This window comes from Staurois parvus, unplaced genomic scaffold (assembly GCF_062004578.1).
Source record: "Staurois parvus isolate SC_StPar_1 unplaced genomic scaffold, SC_StPar_1.0 ptg000155l, whole genome shotgun sequence".
In the NCBI taxonomy this organism is placed as follows: Eukaryota; Metazoa; Chordata; class Amphibia; order Anura; family Ranidae; genus Staurois; species Staurois parvus.
Genome location: NW_028317951.1, coordinates 12,183,367 through 12,203,656, shown reverse-complemented (window position 1 = coordinate 12,203,656; position 20,290 = coordinate 12,183,367). Strand labels below are relative to the sequence as shown.

The 20,290-nt window shown below is 53.5% G+C and overlaps 1 protein-coding gene across 2 annotated transcripts in view; it reads left to right on the top strand.

Annotated features, from left to right (window-relative positions):
• The window catches only part of WDR49 (WD repeat domain 49), a 198,530-nt gene that overhangs the window by 61,601 nt on the left and 116,639 nt on the right, over positions 1-20,290 (top strand). For both annotated transcript variants that reach the window (XM_089675462.1, XM_089675463.1), the window contains one exon: positions 226-390. In XM_089675462.1, the coding sequence (XP_089531588.1) occupies positions 226-390 (165 nt within the window). The remainder of the gene's footprint in view (positions 1-225; positions 391-20,290) is intronic.

Here is a 20,290-nt window from a genome sequence, read left to right as displayed (position 1 = left end):
GAGGTGTCTATTTTCACAGCTTGTCACATGTCAGAATATGTTTAGACTGTATAATCCACAGATTCCATCTATAGAGATATAATTTAGCATTTGTATACAGTACGTAGAGTGAGTACTCCATAGAGGCAATATCTTTTAAAAATTGTGAATGGCTTGCATTTTAAATCCTTATTATGCTAACCATATTAATATTCTAGTGAAATATCATTTTCCACCACTTTTCAGGTAATCAGCTCAGACATAGGATCAACGATTACTTTCTGGATGATAGACACAGGACGGAAAATCAAACAGTTTGCAGGCTGCCATGGAAATGCAGAGATTAGCACTATGGCTTTAGATGCAAGTGAAACCAGGCTGCTAACAGGGAGCACTGATGGCACAGTAAAGGTGAGGAGAACGTGATTTACAATATGTAACTGATCTCTGTTTGTTCACTGGGTTTACTCATGCTGTTAGCCAGTGATAGCTGTAAAACAAATTTATACACGGCATGGTTATATGTCCACAAATGTATCATGCTGGCTGCCTGGCCCATTTCTCATAAAAGAGCAGGAATGGGACACATATCAAATCTTAAAGGATACATTCACCTTTATATATAAAAAAACAAATGCACATTTTTTTTGCAGTTAAAAAAAAAGTGCATTTTTTATTTTTTGTTGCAGGAGCCTCTAAAGCATTCCAATAGCGATCAGCAGATTGCTGGTAACATGCAGGTCTCCTGCAGATCTGTCAGTATATACATCCCGTACAGGCAAGCAGATATACTGACAGGAAGGCTGAATGAACTATCACGGTGCTCCGTAACTAAGGCTGTTGGGACTTGTAGTTTCTCATTCACAGAACACAGGGAATGAGCGACACGGCTGGGCAGGCAGAGCTCCACACGGCCTCGTTTTTTAAACATTTGACAGCTAGCAAGGGGGGAGAAAATCCCCCCTTGGCCGTCAAAGTGGGGGAGTGGGGCCGGTCTGATCTTAACATGTTACATGTTACACTTTAAATATGGGTGTAACATGTAACATGTTATGAAAGGTGAACTTATCCTTTAAAGATGTTTGGCACCACTGATGAACTTGTGGATTATGCTTTGATGACCCCATACACTTGCAGAGGTTATGATCATATAAGTCAATTTTCCATCCTGTCTAAATCATATTCCAACTGCCTACAATAGCCAGGGAGAGTCAATTTCTGGCACAAAAGGCCAAGTATCATCAGATTTGGACTAAAATAACCTTACTGGGCCAATAAGAGGGCTGAACACCTGTCAAATTAGGGGGTTTACAGCAATTATTATATTTTAATATGTTTATAAAAGAAGAATTACAATGACACATTCTCATTTTAGCAAGGTCAGTTCAAACCTGATATTCATGTAACCAGGGTTTACATGTTGGGGGCAATCAAATATCTTACCCATTTACTTTCCACTTACTAAATGCCCACATTGCAGAAAGTTTGGAGTTTAAGTGATACCCTTCATTGGTTGACTTAAATAAAAAAAAGATGCAAGCTTTCGGCATGCCATAGATTCCGTCTTCAGACTTTGTTCATTTCTGAAAATGGTTTTGGAACCCATGCGTTTATACACAGTGTTACAATGAGGAGGAGTAATGAAATAAAAATATATATAGCTAACTTTCTTGGCACACTTTAGTGGCAAAGGCTGTTGTAAAGGGTTAGGCTGGCTATACGCTAGTAGATTTCTGTGCAAACAACCATACAATACTTTTCATCTGTGCATTTGATGATATGATGAATGTCATTTGAAAGTACTTCAAAAACTATTTACTTTTGCCATTCAAATTGGGAATGAATGGATTTTCCTATACAAAAACTACATTCACTGTTAGAAATTTTCCATTATGCTCCCTTGAATATTCTCATCACTGCTGTCAAAACAACAAACATCAATTTGACCCCACTAATGATTAAAAAAAGTGATTGAACATTCTTAAAACTAAAAATTTTACCAACATTCTACAAGTGTATGGTCAGCTTTAGGCTATAGAAATAAAGATCAGATTAGAAATTATATTGGGGTAATTGATTCAAAGATGAGAAGTCAAGGCACATTCCTCATCTTGAGTGAGTCTTTTTTAGTGTCAATTGTATTTTGCAAAAATATTATTTCATATAACTGAATTTTTTCTCTAATATTGTTTGGCCTGAGGTTGTCTGTGAAAATCACAAAGCACTCATAGATATACAACTGTTTTATAATACAACTAACTGGCCAAACTGGGCAATAGCCATCTCAAATCTATGGCAGGATTAAAGTTGATCATACACTAGTAGATTTACGAACAAGTGTTGGTAGAAACATTTGTACCAAAATTCTTATCAATATGTTTGATGTCTTGACAAATGTTTGAATGTACTTTAAAATTCTGCTTTTAACATTTGATTTTGAAATGAGTGTAGTTTCCCAAATGAAAACCATATTCACAGTTCAAAATTTGTTCTTTTCGAAAAATATTTTCCATCATGGTGCTCCAAAATTTCTTGTCACTGCAGTTGAAAATGAATGTCAATTTGACCTCACTAACAGCACCAAAATTGAACAAACATTCCTGAAATGCAAGTTTTTTTAACTTTCTAATTTATGCTGAGCTTTAAGCTGGCCTTAGATGGCCTCAAGACTAGAGATGAGCTAGGTATTCAAAAATTCGAATCGACTGATTCGGCGAATTCGTGGAAAAATTTTGATTCGACTCGAATATATTTGCTGCGAATTTAACTTATAAAAGGGTGTTTCTAGGCTTCAGAGAGCCTTTATATTAGTGCAGAACACTGTACCTTTAATTTAAATGCCCTTGGAGTCTGCTGGGGAAGAGAAATAATACTGACAGTCAGTATGACATGCAGATGAGTGCCGTCGATCTTAGAATCACCGCACACTTCACTCATTTGGGCAGTCACGGGGCCAAAACCAGAGTGTGGAGCCACAGTGTGGCGGTGGAGGCAGCAGCAATGGGAGGCCATACAGCACCCTATGACAAAAATGGAAACCACCAGCAGTGTGAGGAGACCTGAAAGTGGCACATGGCAGAGTGTGGCGATGGAGACAGCAGCAATGGCAGGCCGTACAGGGACCCATGACACACTCTGGACCTGGCAGCAGCATGAGGAGGCGGTACAGGGGCCCATGACAGATTACGGGCCTGGCAGCAGCATGAGGAGTCGGTACGGGGGCCCATGGCAGATTAGGGGCCTGGCAGCAGCTATGGGAGGCCCGTAATCTGCCAGCACCCTATGACAAAAAATGGAACACACCAGCAGTGTGAGGAGACCTGAAAGTGGCACATGGCAGAGTGTGGCGATGGAGACAGCAGCAATGGGAGGCCGTACAGGGACCCATGAGAGACTCTGGACCTGGCAGCAGCATGAGGAGGCGGTATAGGGGCCCATGGCAGATTAGGGGCCTGGCAGCAGCTATGGGAGGCCCGTAATCTGCCAGCACCCTATGACAAAAAATGGAACACACCAGCAGTGTGAGGAGACCTGAAAGTGGCACATGGAAGAGTGTGGCGATGGAGACAGCAGCAATGGGAGGCCGTACAGGGACCCATGAGAGACTCTGGACTTGGCAGCAGCATGAGGAGGCGGTATAGGGGCCCATGGCAGATTAGGGGCCTGGCAGCAGCTATGGGAGGCCCGTAATCTGCCAGCACCCTATGACAAAAAATGGAACACACCAGCAGTGTGAGGAGACCTGAAAGTGGCACATGTTTGGGGCATGATTCATGGCGGATTTAGTCAGTTGTGTCAGGAACTGGTGGTTTGAAATCCAGACTAATCCACGCCTGATTCATTTTCACAAACGTGAGTCTCTCCACACTTTGGGTGGACAGTCGTGTCCTCCGCGGAGTTGCAATACCTCCTGCCGCACTCAACACGCGCTCCGATGCCACGCTACTGGCCGGGCATGACAGCCTTTCAAGGGCAAATTCAGCTAGTTGGGGCCAAAGGTCAAGTTTCGTTGCCCAGTAGTCAAGGGGATTGTCTACCTCGGTTGGCAGGGTGCTGTCCAAGTAGGCCTAAGCCTGTTGTTTGAGGTCCTGCTCCAGGTCCACCTGATGCTGCTGCTGCTGCTGCTGCCGCTGGTTAGTAGTTTCCTCACTGCGCTGGTGAAGAAAGCTACTCATCATCGACTGCAGACTGAGGCAGCTGCTGCTGGTGGAGCTGCCACTGCTCCTACCACCCCACCCCTCCCCTGCTGCCATGGCAGCGGAACGCGAGCGCACAGGGCCCACAGTGTCTGAGGATGGACGTTGGCGCAGACAGGCAGAGACCAGCTGACTACATAGGTGGTTTTTATAGTACGTTATTTTGGCCTCCCTCTCAGCAGGTGTGAAAAAGGCCACCATTTTTGAATGGTAGCAAGGGTCCAACAAGGTGGACAGCCAAAAGTCATCCCTCTGTCTGATGGTTATTATTCGGCTGTCGGTACGCAAGCAAGCGAGCATGCTATGGGCCATTTGTGCCAAGGAATGCGAGGGACTCCCTGCCTCCATCTCCACAGCATACTGCCACGGTGCATCTGGGTCCTCTGTCTCCTCTTCCTCCTCCTCTACCAGATGCTCCTGCTCCTCCACTCCTGTCCGCTGAGTGGAAAAACCACCCATTTCACTCAATAATTCCTGAGCACCAATGTCCTCCTCTACCTCCTCCTCTTCTTCCTGTCCTGCCCCCACAGGGGTCATGTGGCGTTGAGATCTGTGCGCCACGTCTACCGCACCCTGACCAGCCATTGTTAACAGCATTTGTTCCAGGACGTGCAACAGAGGAATGACGTCGTTCATCCCATAGTCCTGCCAACTCACGAATAGCGTGGCCTCCTCAAAGGGCCTGAGCAAGCGCATGTGTCATGCATGAGCTGCCAATGGCTGACATCTAAGTTACACAGGGAGTACCTTTATCCGATTTTAACATCAGGAAATCTGTGATGGCCTTTTGCTGTTCGTAAAGGCGGTCTAACATATGTAGGGTTGAATTCCACCTTGTTGCAACGTCACAGCATGAGGAGTCGGTACGGGGGCCCATGGCAGATTACGGGCCTGGCAGCAGCAATGGGAGGCCCGTAATCTGCCAGCACCCTATGACAAAAAATGTAACACACCAGCAGTGTGAGGAGATCTGAAAGTGGCACATGGCAGAGTGTGGCGATGGAGACAGCAGCAATGGGAGGCCGTACAGGGACCCATGACACACTCTGGACCTGGCAGCAGCATGAAGAGGCGGTACAGGGGCCCATGGCAGATTACGGGCCTGGCAGCAGCAATGGGAGGCCCGTAATCTGCCAGCACCCTATGTCAAAAAATTGAACACACCAGCAGTGTGAGGAGACCTGAAAGTGGCACATGGCAGAGTGTGGCGATGGAGACAGCAACAATGGGAGGCCGTACAGGGACCCATGACAGACTCTGGACTTGGCAGCAGCATGAGGAGGCGGTATAGGGGCCCATGGCAGATTAGGGGCCTGGCAGCAGCTATGGGAGGCCCGTAATCTGCCAGCACCCTATGTCAAAAAATTGAACACACCAGCAGTGTGTGAGGAGACCTGAAAGTGGCACATGGCAGAGTGTGGCGATGGAGACAGCAGCAATGGGAGGCCGTACAGGGACCCATGAGAGACTCTGGATTTGGCAGCAGCATGAGGAGGCGGTATAGGGGCCCATGGCAGATTAGGGGCCTGGCAGCAGCTATGGGAGGCCCGTAATCTGCCAGCACCCTATGTCAAAAAATTGAACACACCAGCAGTGTGTGAGGAGACCTGAAAGTGGCACATGGCAGAGTGTGGCGATGGAGACAGCAGCAATGGGAGGCCGTACAGGGACCCATGACAGACTCTGGACTTGGCAGCAGCATGAGGAGGCGGTATAGGGGCCCATGGCAGATTAGGGGCCTGGCAGCAGCTATGGGAGGCCCGTAATCTGCCAGCACCCTATGTCAAAAAATTGAACACACCATCAGTGTGTGAGGAGACCTGAAAGTGGCACATGGCAGAGTGTGGCGATGGAGACAGCAGCAATGGGAGGCCGTACAGGGACCCATGACAGACTCTGGACTTGGCAGCAGCATGAGGAGGCGGTATAGGGGCCCATGGCAGATTAGGGGCCTGGCAGCAGCTATGGGAGGCCCGTAATCTGCCAGCACCCTATGTCAAAAAATTGAACACACCAGCAGTGTGTGAGGAGACCTGAAAGTGGCACATGGCAGAGTGTGGCGATGGAGACAGCAGCAATGGGAGGCTGTACAGGGACCCATGACAGACTCTGGACTTGGCAGCAGCATGAGGAGGCGGTATAGGGGCCAATGGCAGATTAGGGGCCTGGCAGCAGCTATGGGAGGCCCATAATCTGCCAGCACCCTATGTCAAAAAATTGAACACACCAGCAGTGTGTGAGGAGACCTGAAAGTGGCACATGGCAGAGTGTGGCGATGGAGACAGCAGCAATGGGAGGCCGTACAGGGACCCATGAGAGACTCTGGACTTGGCAGCAGCATGAGGAGGCGGTATAGGGGCCCATGGCAGATTAGGGGCCTGGCAGCAGCTATGGGAGGCCCGTAATCTGCCAGCACCCTATGTCAAAAAATTGAACACACCAGCAGTGTGAGGAGACCTGAAAGTGGCACATGGCATGAGACACTGTGGACCTGGCAGCAGCATGAGGAGGCAGTACAGGGGCCCATGGCAGATTAGGGGCCTGGCAGCAGCTATGGGAGGCCCGTAATCTGCCAGCACCCTATGTCAAAAAATTGAACACACCAGCAGTGTGTGAGGAGACCTGAAAGTGGCACATGGCAGAGTGTGGCGATGGAGACAGCAGCAATGGGAGGCCGTACAGGGACCCATGAGAGACTCTGGACTTGGCAGCAGCATGAGGAGGCGGTATAGGGGCCCATGGCAGATTAGGGGCCTGGCAGCAGCTATGGGAGGCCCGTAATCTGCCAGCACCCTATGTCAAAAAATTGAACACACCAGCAGTGTGAGGAGACCTGAAAGTGGCACATGGCATGAGACACTGTGGACCTGGCAGCAGCATGAGGAGGCGGTACAGGGGCCCATGGCAGATTAGGGGCCTGGCAGCAGCTATGGGAGGCCCGTAATCTGCCAGCACCCTATGTCAAAAAATTGAACACACCAGCAGTGTGAGGAGACCTGAAAGTGGCACATGGAAGAGTGTGGCGATGGAGACAGCAGCAATGGGAGGCCGTACAGGGACCCATGAGAGACTCTGGACTTGGCAGCAGCATGAGGAGGCGGTATAGGGGCCCATGGCAGATTAGGGGCCTAAAAGCAGCTATGGGAGGCCCGTAATCTGCCAGCACCCTATGTCAAAAAATTGAACACACCAGCAGTGTGAGGAGACCTGAAAGTGGCACATGGCATGAGACACTGTGGACCTGGCAGCAGCATGAGGAGGTGGTACAGGGGCCCATGGCAGATTAGGGGCCTGGCAGCAGCTATGGGAGGCCCGTAATCTGCCAGCACCCTATGACAAAAAATGTAACACACCAGCAGTGTGAGGAGATCTGAAAGTGGCACATGGCAGAGTGTGGCGATGGAGACAGCAGCAATGGGAGGCCGTACAGGGACCCATGACACACTCTGGACCTGGCAGCAGCATGAAGAGGCGGTACAGTGGCCCATGGCAGATTACGGGCCTGGCAGCAGCAATGGGAGGCCCGTAATCTGCCAGCACCCTATGTCAAAAAATTGAACACACCAGCAGTGTGAGGAGACCTGAAAGTGGCACATGGAAGAGTGTGGCGATGGAGACAGCAACAATGGGAGGCCGTACAGGGACCCATGACAGACTCTGGACTTGGCAGCAGCATGAGGAGGCGGTATAGGGGCCCATGGCAGATTAGGGGCCTGGCAGCAGCTATGGGAGGCCCGTAATCTGCCAGCACCCTATGTCAAAAAATTGAACACACCAGCAGTGTGTGAGGAGACCTGAAAGTGGCACATGGCAGAGTGTGGCGATGGAGACAGCAGCAATGGGAGGCCGTACAGGGACCCATGAGAGACTCTGGACTTGGCAGCAGCATGAGGAGGCGGTACAGGGGTCCATGGCAGATTAGGGGCCTGGCAGCAGCTATGGGAGGACCGTAATCTGCCAGCACCCTATGTCAAAAAATTGAACACACCAGCAGTGTGAGGAGACCTGAAAGTGGCACATGGAAGAGTGTGGCGATGGAGACAGCAGCAATGGGAGGCCGTACAGGGACCCATGAGAGACTCTGGACTTGGCAGCAGCATGAGGAGGCGGTATAGGGGCCCATGGCAGATTAGGGGCCTAAAAGCAGCTATGGGAGGCCCGTAATCTGCCAGCACCCTATGTCAAAAAATTGAACACACCAGCAGTGTGAGGAGACCTGAAAGTGGCACATGGCATGAGACACTGTGGACCTGGCAGCAGCATGAGGAGGCGGTACAGGGGTCCATGGCAGATTAGGGGCCTGGCAGCAGCTATGGGAGGACCGTAATCTGCCAGCACCCTATGTCAAAAAATTGAACACACCAGCAGTGTGTGAGGAGACCTGAAAGTGGCACATGGCAGAGTGTGGCGATGGAGACAGCAGCAATGGGAGGCCGTACAGGGACCCATGAGAGACTCTGGACTTGGCAGCAGCATGAGGAGGCGGTATAGGGGCCCATGGCAGATTAGGGGCCTGGCAGCAGCTATGGGAGGCCCGTAATCTGCCAGCACCCTATGTCAAAAATTGAACACACCAGCAGTGTGAGGAGACCTGAAAGTGGCACATGGCATGAGACACTGTGTACCTGGCAGCAGCATGAGGAGGCGGTACAGGGGCCCATGGCAGATTAGGGGCCTGGCAGCAGCTATGGGAGGCCCGTAATCTGCCAGCACCCTATGTCAAAAAATTGAACACACCAGCAGTGTGAGGAGACCTGAAAGTGGCACATGGCATGAGACACTGTGGACCTGGCAGCAGCATGAGGAGGTGGTACAGGGGCCCATGGCAGATTAGGGGCCTGGCAGCAGCTATGGGAGGCCCATAATCTGCCAGCACCCTATGTCAAAAAATTGAACACACCAGCAGTGTGAGGAGATCTGAAAGTGGCACATGGAAGAGTGTGGCGATGGAGACAGCAGCAATGGGAGGCTGTACAGGGACCCATGACAGACTCTGGACTTGGCAGCAGCATGAGGAGGCGGTATAGGGGCCCATGGCAGATTAGGGGCCTGGCAGCAGCTATGGGAGGCCCGTAATCTGCCAGCACCCTATGTCAAAAAATTGAACACACCAGCAGTGTGAGGAGACCTGAAAGTGGCACATGGCATGAGACACTGTGGACCTGGCAGCAGCATGAGGAGGCGGTACAGGGGCCCATGGCAGATTAGGGGCCTGGCAGCAGCTATGGGAGGCCCGTAATCTGCCAGCACCCTATGTCAAAAAATTGAACACACCAGCAGTGTGAGGAGACCTGAAAGTGGCACATGGAAGAGTGTGGCGATGGAGACAGCAGCAATGGGAGGCCGTAAGGGGACCCATGACAGACTCTGGACTTGGCAGCAGCATGAGGAGGCGGTATAGGGGCCAATGGCAGATTAGGGGCCTGGCAGCAGCTATGGGAGGCCCGTAATCTGCCAGCACCCTATGTCAAAAAATTGAACACACCAGCAGTGTGAGGAGACCTGAAAGTGGCACATGGCATGAGACACTGTGGACCTGGCAGCAGCATGAGGAGGCGGTACAGGGGCCCATGGCAGATTAGGGGCCTGGCAGCAGCTATGGGAGGCCCGTAATCTGCCAGCACCCTATGTCAAAAAATTGAACACACCAGCAGTGTGAGGAGACCTGAAAGTGGCACATGGAAGAGTGTGGCGATGGAGACAGCAGCAATGGGAGGCCGTACAGGGACCCATGACAGACTCTGGACTTGGCAGTAGCATGAGGAGGCGGTAAAGGGGCCCATGGCAGATTTGGGGCCTGGCAGCAGCTATGGGAGGCCCGTAATCTGCCAGCACCCTATGTCAAAAAATTGAACACACCAGCAGTGTCAGGAGACCTGAAAGTGGCACATGGAAGAGTGTGGCGATGGAGACAGCAGCAATGGGAGGCCGTACAGGGACCCATGAGAGACTCTGGACTTGGCAGCAGCATGAGGAGGCGGTATATGGGCCCATGGCAGATTAGGGGCCTGGCAGCAGCTATGGGAGGCCCGTAATCTGCCAGCACCCTATGTCAAAAAATTGAACACACCAGCAGTGTGAGGAGACCTGAAAGTGGCACATGGCATGAGACACTGTGGACCTGGCAGCAGCATGAGGAGGCGGTACAGGGGCCCATGGCAGATTAGGGGCCTAGCTGCAGCTATGGGAGGCCCGTAATCTGCCAGCACCCTATGTCAAAAAATTGAACACACCAGCAGTGTGAGGAGACCTGAAAGTGGCACATGGAAGAGTGTGGCGATGGAGACAGCAGCAATGGGAGGCCGTACAGGGACCCATGACAGACTCTGGACTTGGCAGCAGCATGAGGAGGCGGTATAGGGGCCCATGGCAGATTAAGGTCCTGGCAGCAGCTATGGGAGGCCCGTAATCTGCCAGCACCCTATGTCAAAAAATTGAACACACCAGCAGTGTGTGAGGAGACCTGAAAGTGGCACATGGCAGAGTGTGGCGATGGAGACAGCAGCAATGGGAGGCCGTACAGGGACCCATGAGAGACTCTGGACTTGGCAGCAGCATGAGGAGGCGGTATAGGGGCCCATGGCAGATTAGGGGCCTGGCAGCAGCTATGGGAGGCCCGTAATCTGCCAGCACCCTATGACAAAAAATGGAACACACCAGCAGTGTGAGGAGACCTGAAAGTGGCACATGGAAGAGTGTGGCGATGGAGACAGCAGCAATGGGAGGCCGTACAGGGACCCATGACAGACTCTGGACTTGGCAGCAGCATGAGGAGGCGGTATAGGGGCCCATGGCAGATTAGGGGCCTGGCAGCAGCTATGGGAGGCCCGTAATCTGCCAGCACCCTATGTCAAAAACTTGAACACACCAGCAGTGTGAGGAGACCTGAAAGTGGCACATGGCATGAGACACTGTGGACCTGGCAGCAGCATGAGGAGGCGGTACAGGGGCCCATGGCAGATTAGGGGCCTGGCAGCAGCTATGGGAGGCCCGTAATCTGCCAGCACCCTATGTCAAAAAATTGAACACACCAGCAGTGTGAGGAGACCTGAAAGTGGCACATGGAAGAGTGTGGCGATGGAGACAGCAGCAATGGGAGGCCGTACAGGGACCCATGACAGACTCTGGACTTGGCAGCAGCATGAGGAGGCGGTATAGGGGCCAATGGCAGATTAGGGGCCTGGCAGCAGCTATGGGAGGCCCGTAATCTGCCAGCACCCTATGTCAAAAAATTGAACACACCAGCAGTGTGAGGAGACCTGAAAGTGGCACATGGCATGAGACACTGTGGACCTGGCAGCAGCATGAGGAGGCGGTACAGGGATCCCATGGCAGATTAGGGGCCTGGCAGCAGCTATGGGAGGCCCGTAATCTGCCAGCACCCTATGTTAAAAAATTGAACACACCAGCAGTGTGAGGAGACCTGAAAGTGGCACATGGAAGAGTGTGGCGATGGAGACAGCAGCAATGGGAGGCCGTACAGGGACCCATGACAGACTCTGGACTTGGCAGCAGCATGAGGAGGCGGTATAGGGGCCCATGGCAGATTAGGGGCCTGGCAGCAGCTATGGGAGGCCCGTAATCTTCCAGCACCCTATGTCAAAAAATTGAACACACCAGCAGTGTGAGGAGACCTGAAAGTGGCACATGGCATGAGACACTGTGGACCTGGCAGCAGCATGAGGAGGCGTTACAGGGGCCCATGGCAGATTAGGGGCCTGGCAGCAGCTATGAGAGGACCGTAATCTGCCAGCACCCTATGTCAAAAAATTGAACACACCAGCAGTGTGTGAGGAGACCTGAAAGTGGCACATGGCAGAGTGTGGCGATGGAGACAGCAGCAATGGGAGGCCGTACAGGGACCCATGAGAGACTCTGGACTTGGCAGCAGCATGAGGAGGCGGTATAGGGGCCCATGGCAGATTAGGGGCCTGGCAGCAGCTATGGGAGGCCCGTAATCTGCCAGCACCCTATGTCAAAAAATTGAACACACCAGCAGTGTGAGGAGACCTGAAAGTGGCACATGGCATGAGACACTGTGTACCTGGCAGCAGCATGAGGAGGCGGTACAGGGGCCCATGGCAAATTAGGGGCCTGGCAGCAGCTATGGGAGGCCCGTAATCTGCCAGCACCCTATGTCAAAAAATTGAACACACCAGCAGTGTGAGGAGACCTGAAAGTGGCACATGGAAGAGTGTGGCGATGGAGACAGCAGCAATGGGAGGCCGTACAGGGACCCATGACAGACTCTGGACTTGGCAGCAGCATGAGGAGGCGGTATACGGGCCCATGGCAGATTAGGGGCCTGGCAGCAGCTATGGGAGGCCCGTAATCTGCCAGCACCCTATGTCAAAAAATTGAACACACCAGCAGTGTGAGGAGACCTGAAAGTGGCACATGGCATGAGACACTGTGGACCTGGCAGCAGCATGAGGAGGCGGTACAGGGGCCCATGGCAGATTAGGGGCCTGGCAGCAGCTATGGGAGGCCCGTAATCTGCCAGCACCCTATGTCAAAAAATTGAACACACCAGCAGTGTGAGGAGACCTGAAAGTGGCACATGGAAGAGTGTGGCGATGGAGACAGCAGCAATGGGAGGCCGTACAGTGACCCATGAGAGACTCTGGACTTGGCAGCAGCATGAGGAGGCGGTATAGGGGCCCATGGCAGATTAGGGGCCTAAAAGCAGCTATGGGAGGCCCGTAATCTGCCAGCACCCTATGTCAAAAAATTGAACACACCAGCAGTGTGAGGAGACCTGAAAGTGGCACATGGCATGAGACACTGTGGACCTGGCAGCAGCATGAGGAGGTGGTACAGGGGCCCATGGCAGATTAGGGGCCTGGCAGCAGCTATGGGAGGCCCGTAATCTGCCAGCACCCTATGACAAAAAATGTAACACACCAGCAGTGTGAGGAGATCTGAAAGTGGCACATGGCAGAGTGTGGCGATGGAGACAGCAGCAATGGGAGGCCGTACAGGGACCCATGACACACTCTGGACCTGGCAGCAGCATGAAGAGGCGGTACAGTGGCCCATGGCAGATTACGGGCCTGGCAGCAGCAATGGGAGGCCCGTAATCTGCCAGCACCCTATGTCAAAAAATTGAACACACCAGCAGTGTGAGGAGACCTGAAAGTGGCACATGGAAGAGTGTGGCGATGGAGACAGCAACAATGGGAGGCCGTACAGGGACCCATGACAGACTCTGGACTTGGCAGCAGCATGAGGAGGCGGTATAGGGGCCCATGGCAGATTAGGGGCCTGGCAGCAGCTATGGGAGGCCCGTAATCTGCCAGCACCCTATGTCAAAAAATTGAACACACCAGCAGTGTGTGAGGAGACCTGAAAGTGGCACATGGCAGAGTGTGGCGATGGAGACAGCAGCAATGGGAGGCCGTACAGGGACCCATGAGAGACTCTGGACTTGGCAGCAGCATGAGGAGGCGGTACAGGGGTCCATGGCAGATTAGGGGCCTGGCAGCAGCTATGGGAGGACCGTAATCTGCCAGCACCCTATGTCAAAAAATTGAACACACCAGCAGTGTGAGGAGACCTGAAAGTGGCACATGGCAGAGTGTGGCGATGGAGACAGCAGCAATGGGAGGCCGTACAGGGACCCATGAGAGACTCTGGACTTGGCAGCAGCATGAGGAGGCGGTATAGGGGCCCATGGCAGATTAGGGACCTAAAAGCAGCTATGGGAGGCCCGTAATCTGCCAGCACCCTATGTCAAAAAATTGAACACACCAGCAGTGTGAGGAGACCTGAAAGTGGCACATGGCATGAGACACTGTGGACCTGGCAGCAGCATGAGGAGGCGGTACAGGGGTCCATGGCAGATTAGGGGCCTGGCAGCAGCTATGGGAGGACCGTAATCTGCCAGCACCCTATGTCAAAAAATTGAACACACCAGCAGTGTGTGAGGAGACCTGAAAGTGGCACATGGCAGAGTGTGGCGATGGAGACAGCAGCAATGGGAGGCCGTACAGGGACCCATGAGAGACTCTGGACTTGGCAGCAGCATGAGGAGGCGGTATAGGGGCCCATGGCAGATTAGGGGCCTGGCAGCAGCTATGGGAGGCCCGTAATCTGCCAGCACCCTATGTCAAAAATTGAACACACCAGCAGTGTGAGGAGACCTGAAAGTGGCACATGGCATGAGACACTGTGTACCTGGCAGCAGCATGAGGAGGCGGTACAGGGGCCCATGGCAGATTAGGGGCCTGGCAGCAGCTATGGGAGGCCCGTAATCTGCCAGCACCCTATGTCAAAAAATTGAACACACCAGCAGTGTGAGGAGACCTGAAAGTGGCACATGGCATGAGACACTGTGGACCTGGCAGCAGCATGAGGAGGTGGTACAGGGGCCCATGGCAGATTAGGGGCCTGGCAGCAGCTATGGGAGGCCCATAATCTGCCAGCACCCTATGTCAAAAAATTGAACACACCAGCAGTGTGAGGAGATCTGAAAGTGGCACATGGAAGAGTGTGGCGATGGAGACAGCAGCAATGGGAGGCTGTACAGGGACCCATGACAGACTCTGGACTTGGCAGCAGCATGAGGAGGCGGTATAGGGGCCCATGGCAGATTAGGGGCCTGGCAGCAGCTATGGGAGGCCCGTAATCTGCCAGCACCCTATGTCAAAAAATTGAACACACCAGCAGTGTGAGGAGACCTGAAAGTGGCACATGGCATGAGACACTGTGGACCTGGCAGCAGCATGAGGAGGCGGTACAGGGGCCCATGGCAGATTAGGGGCCTGGCAGCAGCTATGGGAGGCCCGTAATCTGCCAGCACCCTATGTCAAAAAATTGAACACACCAGCAGTGTGAGGAGACCTGAAAGTGGCACATGGAAGAGTGTGGCGATGGAGACAGCAGCAATGGGAGGCCGTACAGGGACCCATGACAGACTCTGGACTTGGCAGCAGCATGAGGAGGCGGTATAGGGGCCAATGGCAGATTAGGGGCCTGGCAGCAGCTATGGGAGGCCCGTAATCTGCCAGCACCCTATGTCAAAAAATTGAACACACCAGCAGTGTGAGGAGACCTGAAAGTGGCACATGGCATGAGACACTGTGGACCTGGCAGCAGCATGAGGAGGCGGTACAGGGGCCCATGGCAGATTAGGGGCCTGGCAGCAGCTATGGGAGGCCCGTAATCTGCCAGCACCCTATGTCAAAAAATTGAACACACCAGCAGTGTGAGGAGACCTGAAAGTGGCACATGGAAGAGTGTGGCGATGGAGACAGCAGCAATGGGAGGCCGTACAGGGACCCATGACAGACTCTGGACTTGGCAGTAGCATGAGGAGGCGGTAAAGGGGCCCATGGCAGATTTGGGGCCTGGCAGCAGCTATGGGAGGCCCGTAATCTGCCAGCACCCTATGTCAAAAAATTTAACACACCAGCAGTGTCAGGAGACCTGAAAGTGGCACATGGAAGAGTGTGGCGATGGAGACAGCAGCAATGGGAGGCCGTACAGGGACCCATGAGAGACTCTGGACTTGGCAGCAGCATGAGGAGGCGGTATATGGGCCCATGGCAGATTAGGGGCCTGGCAGCAGCTATGGGAGGCCCGTAATCTGCCAGCACCCTATGTCAAAAAATTGAACACACCAGCAGTGTGAGGAGACCTGAAAGTGGCACATGGCATGAGACACTGTGGACCTGGCAGCAGCATGAGGAGGCGGTACAGGGGCCCATGGCAGATTAGGGGCCTAGCTGCAGCTATGGGAGGCCCGTAATCTGCCAGCACCCTATGTCAAAAAATTGAACACACCAGCAGTGTGAGGAGACCTGAAAGTGGCACATGGAAGAGTGTGGCGATGGAGACAGCAGCAATGGGAGGCCGTACAGGGACCCATGACAGACTCTGGACTTGGCAGCAGCATGAGGAGGCGGTATAGGGGCCCATGGCAGATTAAGGTCCTGGCAGCAGCTATGGGAGGCCCGTAATCTGCCAGCACCCTATGTCAAAAAATTGAACACACCAGCAGTGTGTGAGGAGACCTGAAAGTGGCACATGGCAGAGTGTGGCGATGGAGACAGCAGCAATGGGAGGCCGTACAGGGACCCATGAGAGACTCTGGACTTGGCAGCAGCATGAGGAGGCGGTATAGGGGCCCATGGCAGATTAGGGGCCTGGCAGCAGCTATGGGAGGCCCGTAATCTGCCAGCACCCTATGACAAAAAATGGAACACACCAGCAGTGTGAGGAGACCTGAAAGTGGCACATGGAAGAGTGTGGCGATGGAGACAGCAGCAATGGGAGGCCGTACAGGGACCCATGACAGACTCTGGACTTGGCAGCAGCATGAGGAGGCGGTATAGGGGCCCATGGCAGATTAGGGGCCTGGCAGCAGCTATGGGAGGCCCGTAATCTGCCAGCACCCTATGTCAAAAACTTGAACACACCAGCAGTGTGAGGAGACCTGAAAGTGGCACATGGCATGAGACACTGTGGACCTGGCAGCAGCATGAGGAGGCGGTACAGGGGCCCATGGCAGATTAGGGGCCTGGCAGCAGCTATGGGAGGCCCGTAATCTGCCAGCACCCTATGTCAAAAAATTGAACACACCAGCAGTGTGAGGAGACCTGAAAGTGGCACATGGAAGAGTGTGGCGATGGAGACAGCAGCAATGGGAGGCCGTACAGGGACCCATGACAGACTCTGGACTTGGCAGCAGCATGAGGAGGCGGTATAGGGGCCAATGGCAGATTAGGGGCCTGGCAGCAGCTATGGGAGGCCCGTAATCTGCCAGCACCCTATGTCAAAAAATTGAACACACCAGCAGTGTGAGGAGACCTGAAAGTGGCACATGGCATGAGACACTGTGGACCTGGCAGCAGCATGAGGAGGCGGTACAGGGGCCCATGGCAGATTAGGGGCCTGGCAGCAGCTATGGGAGGCCCGTAATCTGCCAGCACCCTATGTTAAAAAATTGAACACACCAGCAGTGTGAGGAGACCTGAAAGTGGCACATGGAAGAGTGTGGCGATGGAGACAGCAGCAATGGGAGGCCGTACAGGGACCCATGACAGACTCTGGACTTGGCAGCAGCATGAGGAGGCGGTATAGGGGCCCATGGCAGATTAGGGGCCTGGCAGCAGCTATGGGAGGCCCGTAATCTTCCAGCACCCTATGTCAAAAAATTGAACACACCAGCAGTGTGAGGAGACCTGAAAGTGGCACATGGCATGAGACACTGTGGACCTGGCAGCAGCATGAGGAGGCGTTACAGGGGCCCATGGCAGATTAGGGGCCTGGCAGCAGCTATGAGAGGACCGTAATCTGCCAGCACCCTATGTCAAAAAATTGAACACACCAGCAGTGTGTGAGGAGACCTGAAAGTGGCACATGGCAGAGTGTGGCGATGGAGACAGCAGCAATGGGAGGCCGTACAGGGACCCATGAGAGACTCTGGACTTGGCAGCAGCATGAGGAGGCGGTATAGGGGCCCATGGCAGATTAGGGGCCTGGCAGCAGCTATGGGAGGCCCGTAATCTGCCAGCACCCTATGTCAAAAAATTGAACACACCAGCAGTGTGAGGAGACCTGAAAGTGGCACATGGCATGAGACACTGTGTACCTGGCAGCAGCATGAGGAGGCGGTACAGGGGCCCATGGCAAATTAGGGGCCTGGCAGCAGCTATGGGAGGCCCGTAATCTGCCAGCACCCTATGTCAAAAAATTGAACACACCAGCAGTGTGAGGAGACCTGAAAGTGGCACATGGAAGAGTGTGGCGATGGAGACAGCAGCAATGGGAGGCCGTACAGGGACCCATGACAGACTCTGGACTTGGCAGCAGCATGAGGAGGCGGTATACGGGCCCATGGCAGATTAGGGGCCTGGCAGCAGCTATGGGAGGCCCGTAATCTGCCAGCACCCTATGTCAAAAAATTGAACACACCAGCAGTGTGAGGAGACCTGAAAGTGGCACATGGCATGAGACACTGTGGACCTGGCAGCAGCATGAGGAGGCGGTACAGGGGCCCATGGCAGATTAGGGGCCTGGCAGCAGCTATGGGAGGCCCGTAATCTGCCAGCACCCTATGTCAAAAATTGAACACACCAGCAGTGTGAGGAGACCTGAAAGTGGCACATGGAAGAGTGTGGCGATGGAGACAGCAGCAATGGAAGGCCGTACAGGGACCCATGACAGACTCTGGACTTGGCAGCAGCATGAGGAGGCGGTATAGGGGCCCATGGCAGATTAGGGGCCTGGCAGCAGCTATGGGAGGCCCGTAATCTGCCAGCACCCTATGTTAAAAAATTGAACACACCAGCAGTGTGAGGAGACCTGAAAGTGGCACATGGAAGAGTGTGGCGATGGAGACAGCAGCAATGGGAGGCGGTACAGGGACCCATGAGAGACTCTGGACTTCGCAGCAGCATGAGGAGGCGGTATAGGGGCCCATGGCAGATTAGGGGCCTGGCAGCAGCTATGGGAGGCCCGTAATCTGCCAGCACCCTATGTCAAAAAATTGAACACACCAGCAGTGTGAGGAGACCTGAAAGTGGCACATGGAAGAGTGTGGCGATGGAGACAGCAGCAATGGGAGGCCGTACAGGGACCCATGACAGACTCTGGACTTGGCAGCAGCATGAGGAGGCGGTATAGGGGCCCATGGCAGATTAGGGGCCTGGCAGCAGCTATGGGAGGCCCGTAATCTGCCAGCACCCTATGTCAAAAAATTGAACACACCAGCAGTGTGAGGAGACCTGAAAGTGGCACATGGCATGAGACACTGTGGACCTGGCAGCAGCATGAGGAGGCGGTACAGGGGCCCATGGCAGATTAGGGGCCTGGCAGCAGCTATGGGAGGACCGTAATCTGCCAGCACCCTATGTCAAAAAATTGAACACACCAGCAGTGTGTGAGGAGACCTGAAAGTGGCACATGGCAGAGTGTGGCGATGGAGACAGCAGCAATGGGAGGCCGTACAGGGACCCATGAGAGACTCTGGACTTGGCAGCAGCATGAGGAGGCGGTATAGGGGCCCCATGGCAGATTAGGGGCCTGGCAGCAGCTATGGGAGGCCTGTAATCTGCCAGCACCCTATGTCGAAAAATTTAACACACCAGCAGTGTGAGGAGACCTGAAAGTGGCACATGGCATGAGACACTGTGTACCTGGCAGCAGCATGAGGAGGCGGTACAGGGGCCCATGGCAGATTAGGGGCCTGGCAGCAGCTATGGGAGGCCCGTAATCTGCCAGCACCCTATGTCAAAAAATTGAACACACCAGCAGTGTGAGGAGACCTGAAAGTGGCACATGGAAGAGTGTGGCGATGGAGACAGCAGCAATGGGAGGCCGTACAGGGACCCATGACAGACTCTGGACTTGGCAGCAGCATGAGGAGGCGGTATAGGGGTCCATGGCAGATTAGGGGCCTGGCAGCAGCTATGGGAGGCCCGTAATCTGCCAGCACCCTATGTCAAAAAATTGAACACACCAGCAGTGTGAGGAGACCTGAAAGTGGCACATGGCATGAGACACTGTGGACCTGGCAGCAGCATGAGGAGGCGGTACAGGGGCCCATGGCAGATTAGGGGCCTGGCAGCAGCTATGGGAGGCCCGTAATCTGCCAGCACCCTATGTCAAAAAATTGAACACACCAGCAGTGTGAGGAGACCTGAAAGTGGCACATGGAAGAGTGTGGCGATGGAGACAGCAGCAATGGAAGGCCGTACAGGGACCCATGACAGACTCTGGACTTGGCAGCAGCATGAGGAGGCGGTACAGGGGCCCATGGCAGATTAGGGGCCTGGAAGCAGCTATGGGAGGCCCGTAATCTGCCAGCACCCTATGTTAAAAAATTGAACACACCAGCAGTGTGAGGAGACCTGAAAGTGGCACATGGAAGAGTGTGGCGATGGAGACAGCAGCAATGGGAGGCGGTACAGGGACCCATGAGAGACTCTGGACTTCGCAGCAGCATGAGGAGGCGGTATAGGGGCCCATGGCAGATTAGGGGCCTGGCAGCAGCTATGGGAGCCCCGTAATCTGCCAGCACCCTATGTCAAAAAATTGAACACACCAGCAGTGTGAGGAGACCTGAAAGTGGCACATGGAAGAGTGTGGCGATGGAGACAGCAGCAATGGGA